The 25,855-nt window shown below is 41.7% G+C and overlaps 2 protein-coding genes across 7 annotated transcripts in view; one reads left to right on the plus strand and one right to left on the minus strand.

The window, feature by feature from the left end:
• Positions 1-954: 954 nt before the first annotated feature.
• The window catches only part of LOC6050838 (RNA polymerase-associated protein LEO1), a 30,575-nt gene continuing 5,674 nt past the window's right edge, over positions 955-25,855 (minus strand). The window contains exon 3 of the mRNA XM_038261464.1: positions 955-2,301. Coding sequence (XP_038117392.1) covers positions 1,099-2,301 — 1,203 coding nt within the window. The 3' untranslated portion in view covers positions 955-1,098. The remainder of the gene's footprint in view (positions 2,302-25,855) is intronic.
• LOC6050839 lies at positions 2,598-25,842 on the plus strand. Of its 6 annotated transcripts, none has more exons than XM_038261467.1 (3): positions 2,598-2,688; positions 2,748-3,110; positions 25,068-25,842. In XM_038261467.1, the coding sequence occupies exons 2-3, from the start codon at positions 2,756-2,758 to the stop codon at positions 25,745-25,747; spliced, it is 1,035 nt and encodes a 344-aa protein (XP_038117395.1). In that variant the 5' UTR covers positions 2,598-2,688; positions 2,748-2,755; the 3' UTR covers positions 25,748-25,842. The 6 variants fall into 6 exon arrangements, with proteins under 6 accessions (XP_038117395.1, XP_038117397.1, XP_038117396.1 ...); XM_038261469.1 differs by lacking the exon at positions 25,068-25,842 and adding an exon at positions 22,151-22,746; XM_038261468.1 differs by lacking the exon at positions 25,068-25,842 and adding an exon at positions 21,311-22,075.

A 25,855-nucleotide genomic window follows, 5' to 3' on the forward strand; every position in this document is an offset into this window, starting at 1 on the left:
AGAAGTCAAATTTCAATCCAAAATGCGCCTGAATGTTTGCTAATGAATTGCACTGAAGTTGCATACATGTTTGAGGCCGGTATTCAATGACTGTCTTTCTTATTTCTATAAATATTAATTAAAATATAAATAAACCGCGTTTTTTATTCAGAAAATTTCATCCCACAGATATGTTTTCTTTAATTTTTTCAAATAATAAATTCATAGAAAACTTTGTCTTTGTCTGGATGAGTTACATACATTTTCAAACATATTTCTAAAATATTAGAATAAAGTACAGTGCGGATTCGTTAATTCAAATTTCGCTACTTCGAAAGTCGTACCGCCATCTGGGGTGAATCGGGATTACAGTCTGAACAGGGACAGCAGGTTTCAGAACACTTCAAAGCTTGTAATTTGGAAATCAATGTACTACTTTTGTTAATCTGTGTCTGTTCTATCCGAACCCGATAAAAAAATATCCAAATATTGTGCAACAAGGTTAAAACAGCTGTCCCAATTCGCCCCATGTGTTCCGCTCGTCCCGCTTCGCCCAAGATGACGGTATTCGAATTAAAAAGCATTCAAACTTTAAAACCAGTTATCAAACTGATGTTGACATTTCAACCCCATTGTTCGACGAATTCTGAGCACGTAGTTTCAAGATTCTGACAGCTGTCAGTCATACTTGAGCTATATCTGGACTTTTTATAAGAACCTATGACCCAGTCAACTCAGTCGGAATTCTGAAACGGAACTCAATTTGAATCGTTTACGAAATCAGGTTCAAACGCAACAACCGGTTCTGTGTACGCACCGGTTGTTGCGTCTGAACTGGAATTCGTAAACGATTCGAAGTGAATTCTGTTTCAGAATTCCGATTGAGTTGACTGGGGAACTGCACTCTCACTAACGCAGTTTTGGATGGACTTCTCAACCAGTAGAATCAAAAACAACGAAAACAATTTTATTAAAAACATTTTCCAGACTTTGTTTTCTCGATTTTTCACTAACTGGCCGCAAAATAAATAAACTTAACCTAAAAAAGCAAACGTCAACGTGCTGTGTGTATGCCTTCCTTGTCCTATATCTAGCCCGCGCTAGCCGCCGTTTAATTCCTCACGTTCTGGCGTCCGCCTTGAAGAGGAAAGTTTTCCTCCTCCTCAGCGGTGGCGCCGGCACTCCCTTTCGCAAATCCGCCACCGTCGACACGATAAACTCGGGCAGGTCCGCTGTCCGCGCCGAGGAACCTTCTACGGCAAGGGCGGCCCCACTCGCCACCGGCTCTTCGGCGGGTTCGCTCGGCTGGTCTTGCGTCACTTCGGTTTGCTCGTTGTCGGCAGTTTCGGCCAAAACTAGCGGTTCGCTGACCCTCTCGTCGGTGATTTCGTGACTGGCGTCGCTCAGTTCAATTTCGGAAACCACTTCGTTGTCCAAAACGGGAGTCGCATCATGTGATTCGATTTCGTTTGTCACTTCCGGGTTTGCTTCCTCGATTTGGACTGCTGTTGCGTCGTCGACCTTTTCTGGCATTTGCTCTTCTTCGTCGGACTGCACCTTGTTGATGGAGTCGTCCTCTTGGGTTTGTTCGTCTTGAGGAGCTTCTACTTCCAATGCTTCGGTTGGTTGTTCATCTTGTTGAACATCCTGAACAACCGGTTCACTTTCTTCGACGGTTTGTTCATCGTTTTGCAATCCCGACTGAACGTCCACGTGGTTGTCCTCCAGCAAAACTACCTCCGGGTCGCTTTCTTCAACATCACTCGACTCAACGGCAGCATCCTGTACAGTGCTCTGCTCTTCGTTATCCTCAACGGTTTTGTTATCATCTTCGCTGATCTCAACTTCCTGAGTATTGTCTTGTTCTTCTGCAGCAACTTCCGAAGCTTGCACCTCAGCGACCTGTCCATCGATCACCTCCTGTGCCGTGTTGTCGATCTCCTCAACAGGATCGAACGTATCGTCGTGCATCTGCTGGTGATCGTAGTTATGCACAAAGTTATCGCTCAACACGGGCATGTTCAGCAGTCCCACCTTTTCTGCTTCGTCCTCGTTCTGACTTGCTGCACCATCGGCCACTGGTTCCATCGGTGGAAGCAGTTCCTGCGAAGGCATCGCAGCCTTTGGTGGCACCGGCTCTTCCACGTCCGTAGTTGCCCCTTCAGGTTGCTGCTGTTCGCCCTCGGGGAAGAACATGGGCGAGTCTTCGCACGGGAAGCCTAGCTGGCCTTCGTGCACGCATGTTTGATACATTTGGCTGAAAACGGTCTTCTCAGCACAAATGAAACTGAAACGGGCTCGGTCCTGGCAGCGGTGAAAAATCTGGGGAAGACGGAGATTTTTGTTTGTTAAATTATTGAAATTTAATATTCGTTTTGACTGATTTACGGATGGACCTTGGATAGATTTATAATAAATTATTAAACTTAAGTAGAAACCGCTGAACGCTTTCTACCCGCATTTATCCTGACTGGGTTGATTCATTGTCAACTTTACGCCGAAACATCTGCAGACGAGAAATACAGATAAATGTGTCTCTGGCAACTCTGCGCTGGCGACATTAACGGAAAGCTCCGTTGCAGTTCTGTCAAGCTCGAGCGAGCTTTTTTTTGTAACAGAAAACAACAAACCAACAAACGTGTTAGCAACGCGTTCAGAACCAGACGCTGGTTTCGTCGAAGAATCCGGAACGAATCCTCCGAAAGCAAGGTAAGCATCACCCAACGGCCTTACAGTTCCCAAAAATAACCCGTTTCCCCTGAAACCAGCTCCGAAAATGGCACAAGTTCCGGCCCGCAATCCCAAGTACTCTGCGGCCGACCTGTGGCCACCGGGTTCGAAGGACCGGGACTTCCCGCCGGCGGCCTTCTTCCCCGTCTATGTGGGCAACTTTCTGTGCCAACAGCGGACGGAGTTGGTTGCCCGTGTGCAGCAGTACTTCGCCTCGAAGGGCCTGCTCGCCCGGATGGTGTTTGTGCGCAGTGCGCAGAACGATCCGTTCCAGAGTTACCAGGACAAGACCAAGCTATACGATTGCTTGGTTTACCTGACCCGCGAGAAGGACGCGCAGGACGCCGTCAAGTACCTGCACCGCGACAAGTACTACGGCCATCGGTTGAACGTTTTTCCGGGTAAGTCGAGAGAGAAAGAGAGCATAATCATTGGTCGGGGTTTGGAACTGAACGAACGACCTTGTCTGAAGGTGCATTCAGGAGTTACCTTTGGTCATTTCCCAAAGCCTTTTCGAAGAACTCCAACAAAATACTCTAAAAACCCGATGGTTTGACACCGACTGTTTTCAAGCAAACGGAATGACTTAAGAGAGCGTTCTTTTATTACGTAACACAGTTGGGGGTCGAAGGCGGTGTTGCGCTCTATCCCCGTAAAAAAAAATCCGACTTTTCGCATAACTAAGTCGAGTCTAGTCGGTTGGTTTCGGCCGATTCGTTGGCCAACGAATCGGCCGACCGGGCACCAGACTTCTGTGTAATCTTTACATAAGCGTCTGGTGGTAAATCGGTTGTCGAAATCGGCCGACGAAATCGGTTACAAAAACAACCGATTTTTTACCGATTTAGTCTGCGAATAAAATAAAATCTGACTCAACCCAATTTAATCGGTCTATTCGTAGGCCGATTAAAAATCTTACTCCTGACGAATCCCGACTAAATCGGCCGTTTGATTACCCGATTTCGAAGGGTGTTTCGTTAGGTCGAGAACTGTCAAATTTTTTACGGGGATACATTTATTTAAAATTTGTGTGGAAATTTTGTTACGAGGGGGGTCTTGGAATATATTTTTTTTTGCGGTAAGTAATAAAAAAAAAAGGCTCCTATTACTCCTTAGGGCCTAGGCTCAGGCATTTTTTTTTTTAATTTGAGGGCGCTATATTTTTTTCATGCAGACGCAGCACAAATCGGCAATCTGGCAAATTTGCAAAATGCTAAGTTTTTCTTGGGGCCTGCAGAGGGCGCCAAATTGATTAAGGAGGGCGAGCTAAATATTTTTTTTTCTTAAAAAAAACTGGTTAAGGAGCCATTACACTACCGCAAATTGACCGCAAACAAACAAACTCATACTTTTTCGTTTTTGACAGTTTGCCAAACTCGCAAACTTGACATTTTTACAGTAAATTTGGCATTGTTACATCAAATCTGACCTTTCAAACGCACTAGAATGACAAAAATGGTGCAAACCGAGGAAGAGCGCAATTCGGAGGAGTGTTATTTCGGGGTTTTGGCGTAAAACGGGGTTCTCTTTATTAAAATTATTGACAAATAAACGTAACATTTATATAAGAGGTCATCTACAATACACTGATAAGAGGCCATCCTCAAATCTGGGTATCCAAGAAATTCCAGATGTCATGGCCTAGATAGCTACCTGATCAACGGAGGGGGTAGATCATCAGGTCATAACTCCCGGGAGTTCCTGGAGGACCCATAACAATCCAACATGGCGAAGAATATCCATCGTGGCTCACTAAAGCTACCTGAAGCTATACCGATGGTTAATTCAACCATAGGGGCAGGGGGGCAGAATGGTCCGCCTAAGTAAAACGTACCGAAAACCTTACAAAAACATACAAATGTATGAATCCAGTGTAGTAGGCTTATGCTTTGGGATGTTCCCTTCAATGTTGTATACTTGGTTGATAAAAATTCACAGCTTAACCCACCGGAGGTCGCGTACGTGTACTTTTTTCACAGTTTGTAAGGGCACTTGTAAGAAAGGCGAAAACACGCGACTTCCCGAAGAATAAACTATGTTTGATGTAATTTTAAAAAATGTGTTTTTCGACTACTTTTTCCAGGGTGCGGGGCAAAATGGACCACCCTGCGGGGCAGAATGGGCCACCTTAGAAAACAAGCCATTTCGGCTAATACAACGTTGAAGGGAGATAAGAAGTGACTTAAGGGACCTTTCCATGGTTTCCATGAAGTTTGATCACTTTTATAAAAATAGTCACTTAACAAAACAAACAGTTTTGAAAATAGTGTTAATATGTTGTAATAAGACAATATTTTTACAAATAAACATCAGAACAAGTAGGGTATTTTAACCATTAGTGGACCCCCTAGTAGAGCCGAAGCACATTTTTTACAATTTTTTAATATTTTAAGCACTTTTTCATAACCCTCTGTACAAAACAATGAAATCTGAAGTCTTTTGAACAATTTTGACTATTTGTTTCATCAGTTATTCGTTTTTGAGCAGAAAAATAGCCATTTGAAAAAAAAGTTTTTTTTTGCCTGTTATGGACCCCATTTTCCTATAGTGGACCCGGGTCCATAATCCGATTGTGGACCCGGGTCCACTATAGGCAAACTGTTATTTTTATACCAAATTTAAACGATTTTGGATGTTCTGATGCATGGTGTAGGTCTAATGATAGATATAATGAATAAAAGATGGATTTTGCTCACTTTTCATCATAAGAAAATATGTTTTGTTAACAAATAAGGCTTTAAACAACGAAAAAATCTAACAGACATTTAAACACATTTATTTCCGAAAAAGATCAGAGAAAACTTTTCAAAAACTACTGTAAAAATAAAAATAAATTTAAAAATGTTTTTTTGATTAAATTTTTTTCATATTTATTACATAAATGGTGGACCGAAACTAAACAATACAGTTGCTTTACAGTTGCTGATAAAACCACGCACGTTTATTTAAAAAAAATGTTTTGTTATTGATTTATTATTATAAAATATCATTTCAAACTACAAATATGATGCTTCAGTTAAGTACAATTGACTATAGATTCGATAAATTTTAAATTCTTACGGCTTCAGAATTGTTGGTACTTTTAACATGAAAACAGCTATATTTATACTCACAATTGAAAAAAATATGCGTTTAGGTTGATTACAACAAGCATTTATTGTATGTTTAAGACAAACTTTTGCTTAAATACAACGTTTTCTTCATTTTTTAAGGTTAAATTTACAGGGGTCCACTTCTGGGAAAGTTTGTATTTTCGTTGTCCTATATTGGACCCCCCTAATTTTTGCTCGAAAATGAGCAGTTCTTCGCTTTATTTTAGTAAAGTTCCTTAAACTTACATTATTTCGACTTGCTGAAGTTAAATGATCAGTCATAAATGATTGGATAGTTAATTCAATAATAAAATATAAATGCTGTTTTGTTGTGAAAATGCTAGTGGCCACACACAAAAAAATATTACGGTAATGACAAAAGTAACTTACTTTTGAATTAAAAAGTTGTTAAAATTTGCTACATTAAAAGTTTTTTTCTTGTTTTGAAAATGAAAACTTTTACTGCTACAGTTTTTGAAAATCTCATTGCTCACTGATTTAAAAGTTTTTACTTTTAATTCGACTGTAAAATTTCTTTCATTTTGAGATTCTCGTGTAACCGTGTACGCCTAAGTCGCAAATGTAAACAAACACTTTGGTGGGTCCGGTGGTGCTGGTGAGTCTAGGACGCAAAGCAAAGCCGACCGCGGCAGCAGCCAGGACTCGGACGCGGAAACCTTCGTGAGCTAAACAGCAGCAGCGGAACGCCTTCGAAGGAGGGTGGTGCAGAAGCGGGACGAGGTCGAGTGCTCGAAAAGGACAAGGCCAGCTTCCTGCAGGAACTGCAGCTGTTCCACGGCCGGAATGCGTAAGAAGGAAGCTTGTGTGTTTTGTGGGGTTTGTGATTGATTTTGTTTGTTTTTGTAGGATGAGAGGTAGGAATGTGGATTCGCACCGGTTGTATTGGGTGGTGGTGGCCCGGGATTGGTGGTTGAAGGTCAATTCGCGTGAGGACTGGGGCGAGATCATCGAGGAGATGGCGCTGCCGAAGCGTTGCGTAAACAACGAGATTGCGTTGAAGAAGATTAACTTCCGGTTTTTGGACAAGTACGCGGAAGTTTATTTTCACGATGGGCCTCCGACGAAGAGGAGGACGACGAAAAGCTACAAAATCGGAGGTGGTCAGCGCAGATGTTGCACTCGGTGCCGGCGGTTTACAGCACCGGTGAGTATTGAGAATGTGTGCAGTGGCTAGCCAACTTCACTTACTTTCCATCTCTTTTAGCAACTTCCCGCCCACAAACACTCACGTCGCGACGGCGCAGCTTCAGACGAATGAATCTGGACAGTGAGCCAAAAAAAAATCTGTGTCATTCTCGAAGTAGGATTACGTGCTCAAAATCGAACTCCGTTACGAGGGCCTCATCAACTCCATGTTCCAGATGCGCTTCCAGGATCGGGAACTCCCCGTTCAGGCACTTTACTTTACAGCCGGGAAACGTCGACCACCCTTCCCGAATCAATGGCCAACTCCTCCAAGACTGTCCTGATTGAGGCCGGAAACGTGACGATCGTGTTACACTGCTGTCGCGTGTCGAAGCCTCCATCCGGAACCGTCCAGCCTGGGGTATTCGGAAGTGACCGGTGGCGTACCGTATTAAACAGAAGCTAGTGGAGAAGCGTTAAATACAAAAAAAGTGTTTTTGTAACATACTGTTTAATTTTTTTTAAATAAATGTAAAAAACCAAGCACATTTTTCTGAAATTATCCCTGTAGTGCTAAATGTTGTGTATTCTTGCCATAAAAGGTTTCTTTTTCAATTAAAAGTAAAATACTTTTACCAATACAACGATTTTGTTCCATAAATGCATGGTAGTATCAAAAACTTTCCAACTTTTAAATTAAAAAGTTTGAACTTTCTACGAATATTCACCAACGCGAACTTTTAATCCAACGAACGATCTTTTTAAATTTAGAGTAATTTTTCTTTGTGTGCATGGCTGATTTCAGATGTCGAACTCAAAACACTTATTTTGGTGAAAAGGACGATTCAATGTCAGTCAACATTGTTTTAAATGATGCTGAACATGCCAAATAAAAGATTTGTAGACAACAACACGCTTGAAATTCTGATTTTATTGAATTTTTCATCAAAAACGCTTCAGAGGGTCCACTATAGGAAAGGGGTCCACTAATGGTTAACGTACCCTAAAAAAATCAATTAATGTTGCATTAAACGTGATTTGTGAAGCTACCAGAAGTGAAATAATCCATTTAGCTCAAATTTCGTAACTTCTGATTGTATGTATTTATAAGTCAGGAAATTGGTGGTCCGTTCTGCCCCTAAGTGGATTTAAATTTAACACTTCCACCACCAAGCCTCTAAATGATTTGAAGGTTCCGTTGTTGTTTGTTTACCTTGGTAGTAGCATCTAGTAACAATATAAGCATCGAACAAACTTTTTCGAACAATTTAACTTTTCAGAAAGCTTATTTAAAAACCTCGAAATAAACAACAATTGCGTGGTTTTGTCAGTAATTTACATTTTTGCTCATAATTCGAAAAATACAATGAACGTCGTTTTCGGTGTGGTTATGTTATTTGACGTCTTTTATAAGACCCTTGCCTTACAGTTGGTCTAAATCCATTCTAAAGCCCAAAACCAAGGGTGGCCCATTCTGCCCCCACTGCCCCTATAAACCGTCGTTGATCTGGTAGATATCCAGGTCATGACTACAAGGAGTTCTTGGAAGACATATAACAATCCAACGAACCCTAGAGTATCCATCGTGGTTCAGTGAAGCTACCTGAAGCTACACCGATGGTTAATTCACCCATATAGACTCCCGTCGAGCAGCCTGATTATAGTTGGAATTCAAAGAAAGTACGTCCGGTTCGGGTAAGGGTTCACAGGTTAATAGTTTATTTGTAAAAATAACAAGCTCTCCGTTACCACGTTAACTGCTCAACTACTTTGATCTCTCGTATAAACTAACACTCCTTCTCGAGAAATCCAAAGTTGCTGCACCGTTTGTTACGATACCAATTGGCCTCTTGGTCCATCTGGCGTTTACGTGCTCTGGTTGCTCCTCCTGTTACAGCATAAACACGACCTCCTGCTGATGGATCGCCTAGATTTGTCTCTCGTGCGATGCCTTTTGATACGTACAGCAAACGATCGCAATTCCGGTCCTTCGATCCAAACGACTTCGTCCTGATCAATCCAAATCGTCCAGCGCGTTGTGAATTCTCGATTCGTCCGACAGCTACGTTTGCAGAAGCTGCGTAACGGGATGGTGGTACGCCCTTCGTGGTCCTTACCGATCTGCGTACATCGTTTTCATCTCCGGCCCGCCGCAAGCCAGCTACTTCAGGTTTCCACATTGGCGGCAAAGGCTGCAGAATCTCTTCAATGGACTGCACACGGTTTCGACTTTGCTTCTGCTTCAATGTCTCCTTCTCAAATCGAACCCGTTGCGTTGCAGTTAATCCTTCCAACTTGTACTGACCAGCTGTTTTGCACGCCGCTGCTACAACTTGTCCATCCACGCTGATCTTGCAGTGTATGCCTTCAAATTCAACTTTCGCTTTCCGTGATGTCATCGTCATAACGGACAACATGCTGCCAGCAAGCCTAGGCACGAACAACACTCCATACAGTCGAATTTTGTTGCTGTTACCTTTTCCATCGTTGCAGACTATGTTTCCGCTTCCAACTCCTTCTATCGGCAAAATCCGTCCATCCGCCAGAACGACATCTCCAGAAACTGGCCGCAGCTTCTCGAAAAAACTCCTGTTGGATGTCATGTGTGCGCTGGCTCCTGAGTCGACTATCCATTCCTTCTTCAGCTTTGCTTCCTTAGAAGTTACAGCAAACGCGTATCTTGCTTGTTGATTATCATCTTCACTGTCTTGATCTTGTTGATCCAGATATCGTCTGCAATCCCGCTGCTTGTGTCCTGGCTTCTTGCAAAAATGGCAAATCAGGTGCGTAACTCTCCGTCCAGCTGCGCCGTACGCCATATCTCCAGAAGGTCCTGCGTCATCCCGATTCTGCTTGCTCACCTCATCTAACAGTTTCTCTCGCACCAGACCAAGCGTCAACTCATCGTCAGAGCGAGCTTCCAGAGTTGTCGTTAGCGCGTTGAACGAACGGGGCAATCCACGTAGAATAAACGCTACCATCGTGTCCTCTCCGAGATCCTTTCCTGCACTGCACAATCTGGTGTAAATATTCTCCATTTTGGCGATGTACTCCTCGATGTCATCGCCAGCTCGGTATCGGGTCTCTGACAATTGCTCCAGCAAGGACACTCTTGTTGACAGCGTAGCTTTCTGGTGGTGTTTGGCCAAAGCTTCCCAAGTTCCTTTTGCCGTTCTAGTCGCCTTGATAATCCCGTACTGGTTTTCTTCCAACAGCAGTAGGATCGTGGCCCGAGCCCGTTCGTCGAACTCTGCTCATTCTAGCGGAACTGCAACGGCAGCATCTCCTGCACCTCCTTCATCCGGTGGGATGTCATTCTTCACATATTTCCACAGCCCTTCTCTGATCAGGAGCGCTTCGGTCCGTATTTTCCAGTTCTCGTAGTTCGAATTGTTCAGCTTGGTCGATTCCAATTGCTTCATCTCCATTTTCCTATTTCTTGATTAACGATTCTCCTTCCGAACTCGTCCTGGGCCCATAACCAGTTGGAATTCAAAGAAAGTACGTCCGGTTCGGGTAAGGGTTCACAGGTTAATAGTTTATTTGTAAAAATAACAAGCTCTCCGTTACTACGTTAACTGCTCAACTACTTTGATCTCTCGTATAAACTAACAATTATCCGATGGCCTTGGAAGAATTTAATTTCGGATAATCGAGCCTTTGGATAATTGGTGTGCTTTTCAGTGTAAAAGATTTGGTGTGCAGATGTAATTTGGTGCGATGTTAGCAATACATCGCCCAACTCGACGAACTTGAAACTTTGGAGTCCCCAGAAACACGTGCACTTTAAATTTTTCAACAATGTTCAAACAGAGCTGGTTGGGGATTGGGACAAGGTATTTTTGAAAAATTCAAAGTGCACTTGCTTCTAGAGACTCCAAGGTTCATGCTTCCCATTAAGTTGAGCTTGTGCGATCACTTTTGAAAAATAAAATTTAAAATTTAAATGGAATCAAGTGTTGTAAAATGTATTTCACACCAGTACACTGCCGTTTTACGCATAATTGTCCCATGTCATTTTTGGACGATTTTGACTTTTTGACATTTTTAAGTTTAGTTTGACGTATACTTTAAGAAAAACACATAAAATCTGGTACTTTGTTCGGAAACTCATTGAAAACAACACCAAGTCTGTTTGTCCCATCGTTGTACTTCTACGTACTTCTTACACGAAATTATGAAGCATTATTTCTTGTTTACCTGTTGTATAGCAAGAGGATCACAAACAAGAGTGATAAACTGCTAACTGGGGCGACTAGGGACACTTAGGGCGAATAGGAACCCACGGGACAATTATGCGTCGAAACACAAAAATCGGTCGAAAATTTTCAATCGCGTTTTTCTCAGTTCTAGAGTTTTTTTAAAAGGTCCTATAAACAATTGTCTTTCATATGTTTATAGGACCTATTAAAAAAAAACTCTAGAGTTGCACTTTTTTGAACATGGGACAATTATGCGTAGAACGGCAGTACAATTGTTTTGCTATTAGACATAAAACTCAAAAAGAAAAATGCAGCAACCTTACCTTACAATTCTTACAATTAGGAATATGGCATTAAGCATTGATTCCTAGCACGAACGGAAAAAAAAAATATCTGGAGTTTTTTTTTGTAAAGGTCCAATAAACCAAACTTTGTTTCCTTTTTGGTAGTTTTTGAATACCCCTTACTTAAGGCGGCAGAAAATAAACTTTTGTTTATTTAAAACTCCAGATATGACCAGTTACGAATCCTACCAACGGGTATCCTTTTCCGTTCTCCTCCCGCAGGACGCAATCGGCACTATTTCAGTCCGGACAGTACGGTGCAAGTCGTCGGTCAAGTGCCGGGTGTCTGCGACGATTCTCCAGCACAGATGTTTGAGGACGAAGTTCGAAAGGCAACCTGCAAAGCCATTAGCTGCAATGCCCGAAACGCGCTCGACCAGGTGCTGCTCGAGTTCAAATCTTCAGAGGAGATGGAAACCGGCATCCGATTGGCTTATCGCAAGAGGATCGGTTTGACCTCCATCAAGACAACTGCTTTGAAGCAACGCTTCGTCGAAGCCGACATCAAACAGGAGATCCGTAAGCGTCAGCAGTTTGTGACGGAACTGCCGAGCCCGGACGTTCTACGCAAACTGATGCAGGGAAAAAAGAAACGTCAAGCACGGCTTCCCGCCAATCATGACCACGTGATTCTGGCTTTGAGGCGTATCCAAACGGTTGCTGCGCAGCGCCATCTGAGCATTGACCTGTACCGGGCGATGTTCCCGAATGCGTACAACCAGTTCATGGCCGTTTTGCAGGCGTCGAACGGCGATTCTCAGGCCATTGGCTTCATACAGACGTACGTGGCCCCGTGGCAGTTACGCCAGAATCAGCTGAATCCCTGGGAGTGGATGCACGTCCATCTGCACAACGAAGGACTGAATTACGTCCAGGGCGTGATTACCAAGCGACTGCTGAACTGATTGTAGGGTCAAGATGACTTGTTATTACCACTCTTGAACTCAATAAAACTATTTCAACCTTGACTTGCGAGTATCATTTCGGGTGCATGATAACATGTCCCAGCATTAGAATAGCATGATATTAACTAAAAAGATGTAAAATGGTTTCTTCCAACGCAGGGCGCAAACGGCTCTATTTCGAATCGGACAAAGCGGTAACGGTTCGTCAGCTGGCCGGAGTCGCCAAAGATTCTCCTTTGGAATCTTTTGAGACCGAGCTCGAGAAGATCACCGCTCAAAGAGTCGTGTGCAGTGCACGTAACTCGAAGGAACACGTGCTGGTCGATTTTGGCGACGCCGAGAAACTGCAGCAAGCCTTAAAGGTTGCGAATAAGGACACGACTTTTCTCTTCCGAATTTCAACGGACGTTTGCCGGCAACGCTTCATCGAGCAGGACGTTAGAGGTAAAATTAAAAGAAATAGGTCTTCGACTTTTGCCCAACTTCACCCTGCAACGAGCGCTCTATGAGGGGAAAACAATAGATGTTCATGGTGCGCTGTTGTACGAACCCTCGCCGAGAGCCGGTTCCAACCGGGATTATGTGCAGGAAGCCATGGGCAAAATCCGAGAGCTTGCTGCCGAGCGCAGGCTGAGTGTTGCGTTTCACGCCTCTATGTTTCCCGATTTGGACGAGGAGCTAACGGCCGTTGTGGAAACTGCTCGAGGCAATCTGAATGCCGAGTCCTTCTTGCGGACGTATCGTGCTCCCTGGCGGGTGAAGCAGAAGCAACTGACGCCCCAAGCGACTGCTGAACTGACGCCCCTGGAGCAGCAGCACGTCAAGTTGCACCACGATGGGATGGAGTACTTGAGGCGAATTGTGGAAGGTATCAACTATGAACAGATCAGAATACTTGAAGCCAGTTTCAAATGAATTCTTTATTCTTCCGTGCCCTGATGTAGAGTGTAAGCTAACAGGATGTCGTTATCAAACACAGTTAAAGTCGATGTTATTGCTTTCTAAATAAGGTGAACTAAACATTTTGAAGTAAAATTACTTAAAATTACTTACTTAAAGTAAATTAACAAACAGCGTTCTTTTTAAAAATGTTAAGAGGAAGAATTAATAAGACATTCTGTTCAGAAGTTTACCAACACATTCAAAGTATGTTAAAGTTTACAGTATGTATGTAGCAGCTGGGGGTATGTTTGCATCAACTTTGCTATCTCTTTCCAGCAAAAGTTTTTTGTCAGGCGACTTCTAGCTGTTTTTTTTGACTCACTGAAAATCTAAATTTTTGCGTTCCGCTCAAAATCAGGAGTGCTCCTGAAAGAGGAGCACAAGGTAAACAAACCCTTTTTAAGGGTAACTTCCACCCCTTTTTTCGAGTTTACCGGTGGTAACCCTTTGGTAACGACGGGTAAACTTGAAAAAGGGCTGCTTGATGAAAAATCAGGGAAAAAATTGAATGCGACTGATAATAACAAGCGTTTAAAGAATTTTGTATTCGATAAATATAATAATATTGAAATTCGCAATTTTCAGTGTAAGAACGGGCCTTGACCGATCTTATGCACCAGGTTCCCGCCGAACACGCACTGCCCTTACACCTACATCTCACCCTTGCTCTGAGTCAGTACGAGCAACACGCTAGAACACGCTTCGAGTGTTCGTGCCAGGCATGCACACCTTCTTTTCCGGTTACGCATTTTAACTCGGCCGGGGGTGGTACATTACGTAGGGTTTGATGTAAGTATAAGCGCCTAACCATTTATAGTGTGCTTATCAACTTTCATTAAAGCAAGTACTGTTTTATTTTTAGTTTGAATTCAAAAACTACTTGTTATTTTACTGTGTATTGCTTTCTCCTGAAATCATCCCTATTGTTGATTCGTTGTTGCTATTTCTTTTTTCGCGGTGTTTTGTTACAATATTTTGGTCCTAAGCATTTTAGAAAAGTTTTTCAAAAGTACAATAGTAATATTTGTGTTAATCCTTTAATTATTCCATAAATTGAGTAAGGGCTCGAACCTCACTTGCTTAAGAAAAAGGTGAAGTTTCAAAACAATGGACAGTGAAGGAAATATACTATGTAAAGAATCAATAGTAAAAGAAAGATAATAATTTATGAAGTAGATAAAGAAATTAACAATAGTTAATAAATAGAGGTAACAAACAAGCTTAGATTGTATTGAGGGCAATTTACAGTTGTTAGCTGAAATGGAAAGAAGAGAAACCCCGTTCTGCGATGTTCAGGTACATCCACAGCAGTTGACTCAACATACTGCGAATCAAAACAATACCGTCTACAATCACAAATTACTTCCCTTTCCCACATTGACGCGCCCCTTTATAATAATATTGAAATGCCAAAAAAATAAAAGGACGGATTTTGTTTTTTACTCAGAATGAAGTTAAACAATAATCCTTTTTTTTTTGAAAAAATATAAATTCACAAAATCTAGAAACCTAGATAGCAAATCAATACACATCAAAAAGGATTTAAACAAACTTCAAATTTTGAAAATGCTTTCAAGAATAAAGAGAATGGAAAACTTGAAATTCAAAAACTGAAACATTGTGAAAACAAAAAGCGATCATTACACAATTAAAAAATCTGGAACTTAAAATTTGAATTTTAAGCGAAAATGGCGTTACAAATGGTGCACGCCCGAAATGTCGTTTATCGAGTTTGATCAAGTCTCGAATGTCGAGCTCAAAAGATGACTTTTGAATACCCTGTGTAAATTCAAATTTCATATCTGTTGAGCATTCAATCCCCCGAAGAGGATCATCGTCTACCGAAGGTTCTGAGGTCCCGTTTTTCTCTCTGCTCCCTCGCCAGGCCGCGTCCCGCAATTCTTCGACCCGGCCAAAAGCGTACAGTACACCATCCGGAAGCATTCGGGCTCGGTGACGGAACAGGTGCTCGAGAACGAGCTGGTGCAAAGTTCCGGCGGCAGCACGACGGTGGTGGTTTGCACCGTGAAGCATTCTCAGCAGGAAGCCTTCGTTGAATTTTCCGACCCCGCCAGCATGGAGCGCGCCATCCAGCGGGGCAGTGGCCTGTGCTCGGTACGGCCAGGCCACATGGACTCGAACCAACCGCGGCAGCGCTTCCTGGAGCAGCACGTCCAAAGCGAAATGATGTTCCACATAACGGCCAACCCGCGGTTCATGTTCCTGATGCCGGAGGGGGCCATCCTGGAGGCGCTCTACAAGGGCATCCGGCCACCGGTCTGGGAAGAGTGGAAGGTGGACCAGGTCGATACGACGAGGGATTTGCGAGGACGCAAGCAGGAAAAACGGGTCAAGCGATTGGCGCGGAAAGCCATTAGGAAGGTTGAGAAAAAGGCCGCCAAAAGAGGGTTGAGTGTGCGACGTTGGAGGGATCGATTCCCGGAGGTCGATGAAGAATACCTCGAGGCGGCTTCGGGTGAGCCGGTACTGTATGTTCGGAGCAGTGGACGGCGCGAATCTTCGAAGTATGATGATTTGTACAATCTGGGGTTGGAGTATATTGCGAAGAAGTGGCGGTCCAAGCTGCAGCGCTAATACGGTCAGATTTTAAACTGGATTTTCTACATTTTACAACTAATCATCATTTAACATGAAACTATTTTGTGATCTATTGAGTTGGTAGAAATAAACTGGAACATTTTCACTACTGAATTTCAAAGTATTTGTTAGTTGAGCAATTCTCTACGAAATCGGTCTTTTTTCTTCAATTTTAATTTTTGTATTTTTTAATCCGACTGAAACTTTTTTGGTGCCTTCGGTATGCCCAAAGAAGCCATATTGCATCATTAGTTTGTCCATATAATTTTCCATACAAATTTGGCAGCTGTCCATACAAAATTGATGTATGAAAATTCAAAAATCTGTATCTTTTGAAGGAATTTTTTGATCGATTTGGTGTCTTCGGCAAAGTTGTAGGTATGGATACGGACTACACTGGAAAAAAATGATACACGGTAAAAAAAATTTGGTGATTTTTATTTAACTTTATCACTAAAACTTGATTTGCAAGAAACACTATTTTTATATGTTTTAGAGGACATAAAATGCCAACTTTTCAGAAATTTCCAGGTTGTGCAAAAAATCATTGACCGAGTTATGAATTTTTTAATCAATACTGATTTTTTCAAAAAATCGAAATTTTGGTCGAAAAAATGTTTCAACTTCATTTTTTGATGTAAAATTGAATTTGCAATCAAAAAGTACTTTAGTGAATTTTTTATAAAGTGCACCGTTTTCAAGTTATAGCCATTTTTATGTAACTTTTTTGAAAATAGTCACAGTTTTTCATTTTTTAAAATAAGTGCACATGTTTGCACACTTTTGAAAAAAATATTTTTGAAAAGCTGAGAAAATTCTCTATATTTTGCTTCTTCGGACTTTGTTGATACGACCTTTAGTTGCTGAGATATTGCAATGCAAAGGTTTAATAACAGGAAAATTGATGTTTTCTAAGTCTCACCCAAAAAACCCACCATTTTTCAATGTCGATATCTCAGCAACTAATGGTCCGATTTTCAATGTTAATATATGGAACATTTGTGAAATTTTCCGATCTTTTCGAAAACAATATTTTCAAATTTTTCAAATTAAGACTAACATTTTAAAAGGGCGTAATATTGAATGTTTGGCCTTTTTGAAATGTTAGTCTTGATTTGAAAATTTTGAAAATATTGTTTTCGAAAAGATAGGAAAATTTCACAAATATTTCATATATTAACATTGAAAATTGACCATTAGTTGCTGAGATATCGACATTGAAAATGGGTTTGGTGAGACTTAGAAAACATCAATTTCCTGTTTGAACCTTGCATTGCAATATCTCAGCAACTAAGTCGTATCAACAAAGTCGAAGCAAAATATAGAGAATTTTCTCAGATTTTCAAAATATTTTTTCAAAAGTGGGCAAACATGTGCATAATTTTAAAAATGAAAAACTGCGACTATTTTGAAAAAGTTACATAAAATAACTGTAACGAAAACGATGCACTTTATCAAAATTTCACTAAAGTACTTTTGATTGCAAATTTGATTTTACATCGAAAAATGAAGTTAAAAATTTTGCGACCAAAATTTCGATTTTTGAAAAATCAGTATTGATAAAAATTCATAACTCGCTCAAAATTACAACCTGAAATTTCTGAAAAGTTTGCATTTATGTTCTCTAAAACATATCAAAAAATAAAAAATAAAATAGTGTTTTTGCAAATTAAGTTTTAGTGATAAAGTTAAATAAAATCACCAAATTTTACATCATTTTTCAGTGTAGTCCGTATACCTACAACTTTGCCGACACAAATCGATCAAAAATTCCTTCAAGATACAGATTTTGAATTTTCATACATCAATTTTGTATGGACAGCTGCCAAATTTGTATGGAAAATTATATGGACAAACTAATGATGCAAAATGGCTTCTTTGGACATACCGAAGGCACCAAAAAAGTTTCAGTCGGATTGAAAAATACAAAAAAAAAATCGAATGACCGAAATCCTAGAGAACTGCTCAGTTTGAAAAGTACGGCGAAACTAAGAAAGACAGAAATACATTGCTTTCGGAGGTTTCGACTGAAAGTCTAACATTAAATTAAAATTCATAATCGATTGCAATGTGTCAAAAGTTTCAAGATTTTCCTGCATTTTCTCATCCCCCTCTCAGGGCGCGTGCCAGACTTTATTCTGGTGGATCAGAGCGTTGGATACGACCTTCCAGACAAGATGACCCATTGGCCGGATCATATCATTGTACAGCACATCAAAGTGGAAACCTTGTCCAATATCCGATCCATCAAACGACTCAACCCTTCGCAAGTCATCGTTCAGTACGTCAACGCCTACCAGCGAGAGAAAGCCCTCCGCCGCTATCAGTACTTTATGCCTCACTCGCTAGACGGACAAACTATCTACAACCAACACTTCCTCGAACAGGACGTCATGGGCGAAATCCGCCACCAGATCGCGCACACGCCGTTCATGGTGATGGGTCCCGAGCGGCACGTGCTGGACGCGCTGTGCTCCGGCCAAAAACAAAATCTACCCAGCTATTACAAAGGACACAAGACTCCGAAGCTCGGGTACTACTCGTGTCGCTTCGGCTCCCATCCCCCACAAGTTCGGCTACAGATCGCTCAAGCGGTTCAGCAAAACTTCGGGCTAGTGTGCGACTTTGTTGCCGAACTTACACAAGTTCCGGATGCGGAGCTGCAGCGGGAAGTGCAAAAGTTCTTCCGAGTGGCGGCCAACGGGGACAAAAAGTGCCGCAAGGGTTTCCGCCTGTCGCTGATTAACTCGTACGGCTATCGGAACGGACGGCTGCTGATCCAAATGGCGCTCAGAAAGTAGACGTCGAAAAATGTTCGAATGTTTTATCGAATTTGATCACAAGTTGCCTTGCACACTAAACTGAACTGAATTAAAAATTCTATCAATAAAATAAATAAAAACACATGTATTAACACCCAAAAAGCAAAAACTGAAAATTTGGTTTATTGGACCTATTAAAAAAAAACAAATTTTTCGATCTCTTCGAAAATAATGTTTAAAATCAAAGTTTCGGTGGCTACCTGAAAACGGAGCCCTTTATCAAAAAATCTGTAAAGTAGTTTTCGATTGCAAGTTCAATCTATATACACTCACACCCCGATGGTTTGACAACAACTGTTGTCAAATGAACGGGGTCACGTTTTAGTTTGACACCCCTTTTACACGAAGTTCACACACACTGCTAAACGTTTGTTTTGATAGTGTGCGTGAGCGCCGTTTAAAAAGTGACAGTTCGTCACTTTTTAGTTTGACTTTGACCAACCAACGGGGTACAAACTAAAAAAGTGTCAAACGAAAAAGTGACCAACCACCGGGGGTTGAGTGTATAAAAAAAATTCGACGGTTTTGTTCGAACGCGAATCAGTTCAACACGGAGCGTCGGATCTGTTGACCTTTTCGAGATGTTACGCCCGTAACGTCGTTCGCGAATACATCCTTGCAGCAGTGACAGTAGTCACTTCCGACTTTCATTCGTGCGAGAGACACACAAGAATAAAACACGTTTAACAAGTAGCTCGCGTTCTTTTACTTTGTCCGGATATTCCGTTGTCCGCCGGGTACTTTGGTCCACTGCGCTGTAACCTGCCCATAGGATCGAGGTGCTTTTTGTTGCGTTGGGTTCGTATAAGCCGTATTCTTCCATAACAAAAAATGTTATTCCCAAGTTATTTTGGCTTTTGACCAATATCAGATCAATAACAGGTTTTGATATGATAACATAAATTGTTATTAAACTCTTATGCAAAAATGGATTTTGCAAGAAGATTCCATAACAATTCTGTTATTGTAACAGTATTTGTTATTGAAATGGCATGAATTTTGTTATTACCGGCTGCCCGGGTACGTAAAATCAAATTTAGATCACAGGAGGCTGAAGAAGCAAAAAAGTTTAAAACGTCAACAAACGAAAAAAAAGGCAGAACGAAGTTTGTCGGGTAAGGCTTGTTTTACATATAAAAAATAGGTAAATTTGTTTGTGTAAGATTTAGATTTTTACAAAAACCACTGTTTTTTTTAAATCATAAATCGTCGGCAGATTTTTTGCCCATACTTCTCTATGGCTCAAAAGTTCCGGATTTTTGTCCCCTGAAACATATAAAAAAAATCTCGAAAATCGTATTTTGGTAAATTGAGTTTTTGTAAACAAAAAGTTAATAAAAAAATCGGCATTTTTTTCAGAATACATATTTTTTCTCAATAGTCCTAACCAATACCTACAACTACAACACTCAAAAGTTACAGCTGTTTGAATATTTACGTACCATTTTTGTATGGACAGCTGCCAAAATAGTATGGAGACTTGTATGGGTGAACCAATGACACAAAATAGCTTCTTTGGTCGTACGGAAGGCAAAGTTTGAGCTAAATCAAAAAATACAAAAAATAAAAATGGTCGAAATCGGCCGATTTCGTAGAGAATTGCTCTTGTATGGAAAAACTAATGATGCAAAATTGCTTCTTTTGACCTAGAAATGCATGGACAAAGTTTTATCAAAATAAAGATAAATAAAAAAACAAATTGATGTCTATTGCGAAATTGTATTCTCCAATAGTTTTCAAAATATTATTATCTAAGTATTGACGGAAGAAAAAAAAATCATCGAAAAAATACTTTTTACAGTATGTACTTAAAACATCATAATTTCACTAAAAAAGAAGATAATCGAGCTCACACATTTTTTCAAAAAATTCATTTGACCGGTTCTTAGCGAAGCTACACCAAAATGTCACATTTTTCAATTTTCAATGTGATTTTTAATATGAAAAAAATCATTTTTGTTATGATTCAATAATTGCAATGTACTTTAAATGCGTTTTCTTACCTTAAAAGCCAAGAATATTGACCAAATATGGTCGCAAGCCATTGAACGGGAGAGGAGTTTTTTTTTCATAAATCTGCTCCTTTCGTTGTCCCGTCACGAAAAGAAATGGCTGGCAAAAACTCAAATTTCAACCAATTCTTTCAGTTCAAGGAGCAAAAGATTGCTTTTTTAATTTGTGATAATGTGTAGAAGAGCAAAAGTTTTTAAAAATCAACCTGGAAAAACTGTAGCGATTTTTGTAGTGTGCCTTTTAAAAGTCCAGTTTTACGATGTTTCCCGTCACGCTACATTTTTATTACAGGGGAAGCACAGGTACTATATGGTTCATTCTGCACGATTTTTTTTTGTAGGAAAATCAATTATCTTTCCAAATATGTAATAACATTGGGGGGTTTCTTCTTTTAATTTGCCACTACAGCCAAAACGCTGATAAAAACTTGGGATTTTTTTTAAAAGGAGCCGAAGAATCGGTCATTTAAGGTTTATTACGATCTGTGTTCATCATAACTTAGAACTCCCATGCATTCCAATTTCTCCCCTCCCTTAGGACGCGTGCCAGAGCCAATATGGGCGGATAAAAGCGTCAGATACAACATCACAGAGGCCATGGCTCACTGGCCAGATCACATAATCGCGGAACACATCAGGCAGGAAACCCAAGCCGTGACTCACTCTACCAAGCGACAAGACGAAAGACAGCTGATCGTGCAGTACATCAACAGACCCCACCAGGAGCTCGCCCTTAAGCGTTATCGTTACCTTTTGCCGCACTCGCTGGCCGGACAAGTCATCTACTTTCAGCGGTTCGTGGAAAACGAAGTGTTTTGCGAAATCCGCCACCAGATCGCACACACACCGTTCATGGTGATGGGTCCCGAGAGGCACGTGCTGGACGCACTTTGCACCGGCTGTACCCCGAATGTACCCATGGACTGGGTCCAAAGCTCGGCCCTGCAAGTTGGCTCTTGCATCGTCATTCCGAATGCTCAGTTTCAGCTTAATGTAGCTCGCCTCGTGCTGACCACATTCGGCATACATTGTAACTTTGTCTCTAAGCTCAGAAATAACCGACAGAATCAGAAAGCGGTGAAAAAGTTCCTCAAATTCGCGGCCACAAATGTAAAACAGAGCCGTCAGCGATATCTCGAGTCGTTGGAAGCGTCGCCCCTGAAGGTACCGTTGCCTTGGCGTGCGGCAATGGGAAAATAGGAGTTATCTTTTAAACTTGTACTATTTGGGACAAGCTCGAACAGTTTTCCAGTTTGAATAAACTTGATTAAAGTAACGAAGAAACGATATTTAATGTTGTTTTACCACAATCCATACCAGATTTGGAACACGACCAAACTATTATTTTTTGTTTTTGCATCTTTCCACTCCTTGCTAGGGCGGTTCGCAGACCGTATGAGACTAAATCGCAGCGCCGGATACGTTCTACCGGACGTGTTCGCAAGTTGGCCGGATACTCTCATCGAGGAGCACATCGAAGGCAATACCGAAGCCATCATCACGTGTTCCCGAAGGGCTTCCGGCCGACACCTGATCGTGCAGTACGACGACGTGCAACAGTTGCAGAAGGCCCTGAGCCGATATCCGTACCTGGAACCGTACCGATTGGATAGGGAGACGATGCAGCGCTTTGTCGAGTTGAACGTAATGGACGAAATCCGCCATCGAATTCGGAACAACCCCGGGTTCATGGTGATGTGCCCCGAGAGGCACGTGCTGGAAGCACTGTACACCGGGTCCAGCCCGGACGTGCCCACAGATTGGGCCCACTGCACGGAACTTCCAGCGGTGCAACCCGTTGCCGTGCCCAGCAAGGCGAAGCAACTCATCATTGCGAAAGCGATCAAGAAAAATTTCAGAGTTAAGTGTACCTTCAACAAGAAGCCAAAGAGAAATATCCCCGTCAAAGCTCAGCTGCCGTGGCAGACGGCAATGCAGGAGGAATCCGCGTACGACTAATTTTTGTTTGATCAAGAAATTTGAACACAGTTCTGTACTTTTATAATGTGCAAAATCCGTTACTGACTACATTATAGAGAAAACTTTGAATAAAATGTTCTCTAATTTAAAAAAAACTACATGAAAAGAACTTTTGCTTAAAATATCACAGTCAGACTTGCGTCAAGACAGGAAATCGAAAAAGTCGGGAATTCCCTGAAAACCGCAAAAAAAATCATGGAAAAGTCGTTTTGTGTTTCAAGCTTTGTTATATTTTATCAATGGTCTGATAACTTTTTATGGGAAAATATCAGTTGGGCAAATATCAGCAATGTTTATTAAATATATTTTTTTTATAAAAATCTAAATTTTTGATGCCACCAAATGCAATTTTATAGCATGATTCATACATTTTCTAAATTCATTAAGAAGCTTGTTCTACTGGAAATGCCTATAATAGTAGTTTATGCAACAAGTTGCAAAAAGAGGATTTTCTCAGCACGAGTCGTACATTTATCCAACGAGGTTCACCGAGTTGGATAAATACGAAGAGTGCTGAAAAAATCAAGTTTTGCAACGAGTTCCATACAACATTTTTTGCAATTCCGAAAAACACCCATTGAGTGAAATTTTATGTCAAATTTTCATGTATTTTGTCAATAAATCGTTTGAATCAAATGAATGTTGAAAAGTTTTACTTTTCGAAACAAGTGCTGAAAAGTTCAACTTTTCAGCACCCATTTCAGTGCTGAAAAGTAGAACTTTTCAGCATTTATTTAGAAAAGTGTTGCTATTCGATTCTGTTATTTTTGGTACAGAAAAGTAGGCTATTTCGTCGTTTAAGAATGACAGGAAAAGTAAGTAGTTTCACGTCGGAATAGAGGAGAAAAGCAACTCGCGACAAAATTTTGAGGCTAGGAATTTTGACAGGTATGATTTTCATAAAGTATTCGCCTCCTTTTCTCTCCCACATAAAAACTGGGGACAAGATAGCTGTCAAACTAGGCCAAACTGTTAAAGTCACTCACAAAATGAACTTTGAGTGACTGAGTTCATTTCTGACGTCACGATTTTCTCCTCAATAGACAAGAAAACCGTGACGTAGCAAATGAACTCAAAGAACTCAGTATTCATTTTGTGAGTGCCATTTGAGTGGTTTGACAGGTGTCAAATCGGGACTTAGCATTTTTTTGAATTTGAATTTGCTTCCGATTGTGCGAAACGTCATAACCCGAGTTTTTTTACGTATTAGTGCCCGTGTGCTTGTCCGTGCATCTGGCCGTCTTCGTGTACGCGCACCTGACCACGTAGGTGCCTGTTCCTGGTCGTTCCTGTGGCCGTGCTCTATAGCCGGACTCCTGACCGCGTTCGTGTCCGTGCTTCTGACCGTTTTCGTGTCCCGGGCCGTGTAGGTGCCTGTTCCTGGCCATTCCCGTGACCGTGTCCTTGTCGTGCTCCCGACCGTGTCTGTGTCCATGCGAAACGGAACAGCCGGAACATTTTTTTAATTTTAATGCAAAGTCCCGGCACTGACACCTGTCAAAAAAGTTCATTTAGTTATTTACCTTTGAGGTTAAGTTCCGAGCTTTTCTCCTTTATAGAGGACGTCACGATTTTCTCCTCAATAAAGGAGAAAAGCTCGGAGCTTAACCTCAAAGGTAAACAACCGAATGAACTTTTTTGACAGGTGTCAGTTCCGGGACTTAGCATTTAAAATTATAATTTTGTTCCGGTTGTTCCGTTTCGCATGGACACAAACACGGCCAGGAACACGGCAAGGACACGGCCACGGAATGGCCAAACATGCACCTACACCAGGACACGGCCAGAAGCACGGGCACAAACACGGGCAGGAGCCCGGACAAGGACACGACCTAGAGCACGGCCACTGGAACCAGGAACAGGCATTTACGTGGTCAGGTGCACGTACACGAACACGGCCAGAAGCACGGACAAGCACACGAGCACTAATACGAAAAAAAAAACTGGTTATGACGTTTCGCGCAATCGGAAGAAAATTCAAACTCAAAAAATGCTAAGTCCCGATTTGACACCTGTCAAACCACTCAGATGGCACTCACAAAATTTGAGTCTGCTTTGAGTTCATGCTACGTCAAAGTTCATTTTGTGAGTGACTTTAACAGTTTGGCCTAGTTTGACAGCTATCTTGTCCCCAGTTTTTATGTGGGAGAGAAAAGCCAGCCCGTCTAAAGGCGGGGTTAGGTTGTAGAGGGTTAACTTACTTTCAGAACATTTCAAAATTTGTTAAAAACCACTTCTTGATGTACTTGAGTTCTGAAAAGTTCAAAAGTAATACTCAATCGATTATAACAGGGTCTTTGAACCTTCTCTTTTAGGTCGTACCCCGGACATTATGGACCCAAACCATAGTGTTGTGTACGCACTGTCGCAGAACATGATGCAACTGCCAACACGCCTCATCGAGAATCACATCCTAAGCGCCACCGGATTCATGGCCAAGTCCACCAAAAGATTCTCCACGAATCAATTGATCGTTCAGTACGAGGGCCCCGTCCAGCAGGAGAAGGCCCTGCGCGATTACCGGTACATGTTCGCTCACCCACTGACCGTCGAGTTGAGCCAGCAGCAGGACTTCCTAGAGGAGGACGTAATCGATGAACTACGGGCTCGGAGTCAAAAGCATTCGACCTTCCTGGCAATGTGCCCCGAAAAGCACGTCTTGGAGGCTTTGTACGCCGGGACCAAGCCGGACGTGGGGCCCATGGACTGGGTCGCGGACCCACTTGATTTCGTACCGAAGATCCACAAACCGCGCGAAAACGTTCTGTTCCAAATTGCTGAAGGTACGTTGCGAAAATTCGGCATTACGTGCAGCTTTATCAACAAGACATCGAAAATCCGCGACAAGGAGCGCATGGCAAAGTTCAAGCGAAATGCAGAATCGAATGGTAGCCAGCTGCGGAGCAAGTACCAAAAGGCAATCGAGGAAATGTTCCGTCACGGTAATGCGAAATTGCCGTGGCGGATGACGGTCGGCAGGTGCAATCAGGACTGAGAATTGTTCTCTTGAATATGGACTCTCTGAATCGGTTTTCAACACTTGAACTAAAAATGATTTAAATAAATGAATTATAATTTTCCTCAAAATTATCCCAAGGTTTAC

This window comes from Culex quinquefasciatus, chromosome 3, assembly GCF_015732765.1.
Source record: "Culex quinquefasciatus strain JHB chromosome 3, VPISU_Cqui_1.0_pri_paternal, whole genome shotgun sequence".
In the NCBI taxonomy this organism is placed as follows: domain Eukaryota; kingdom Metazoa; phylum Arthropoda; class Insecta; order Diptera; family Culicidae; genus Culex; species Culex quinquefasciatus.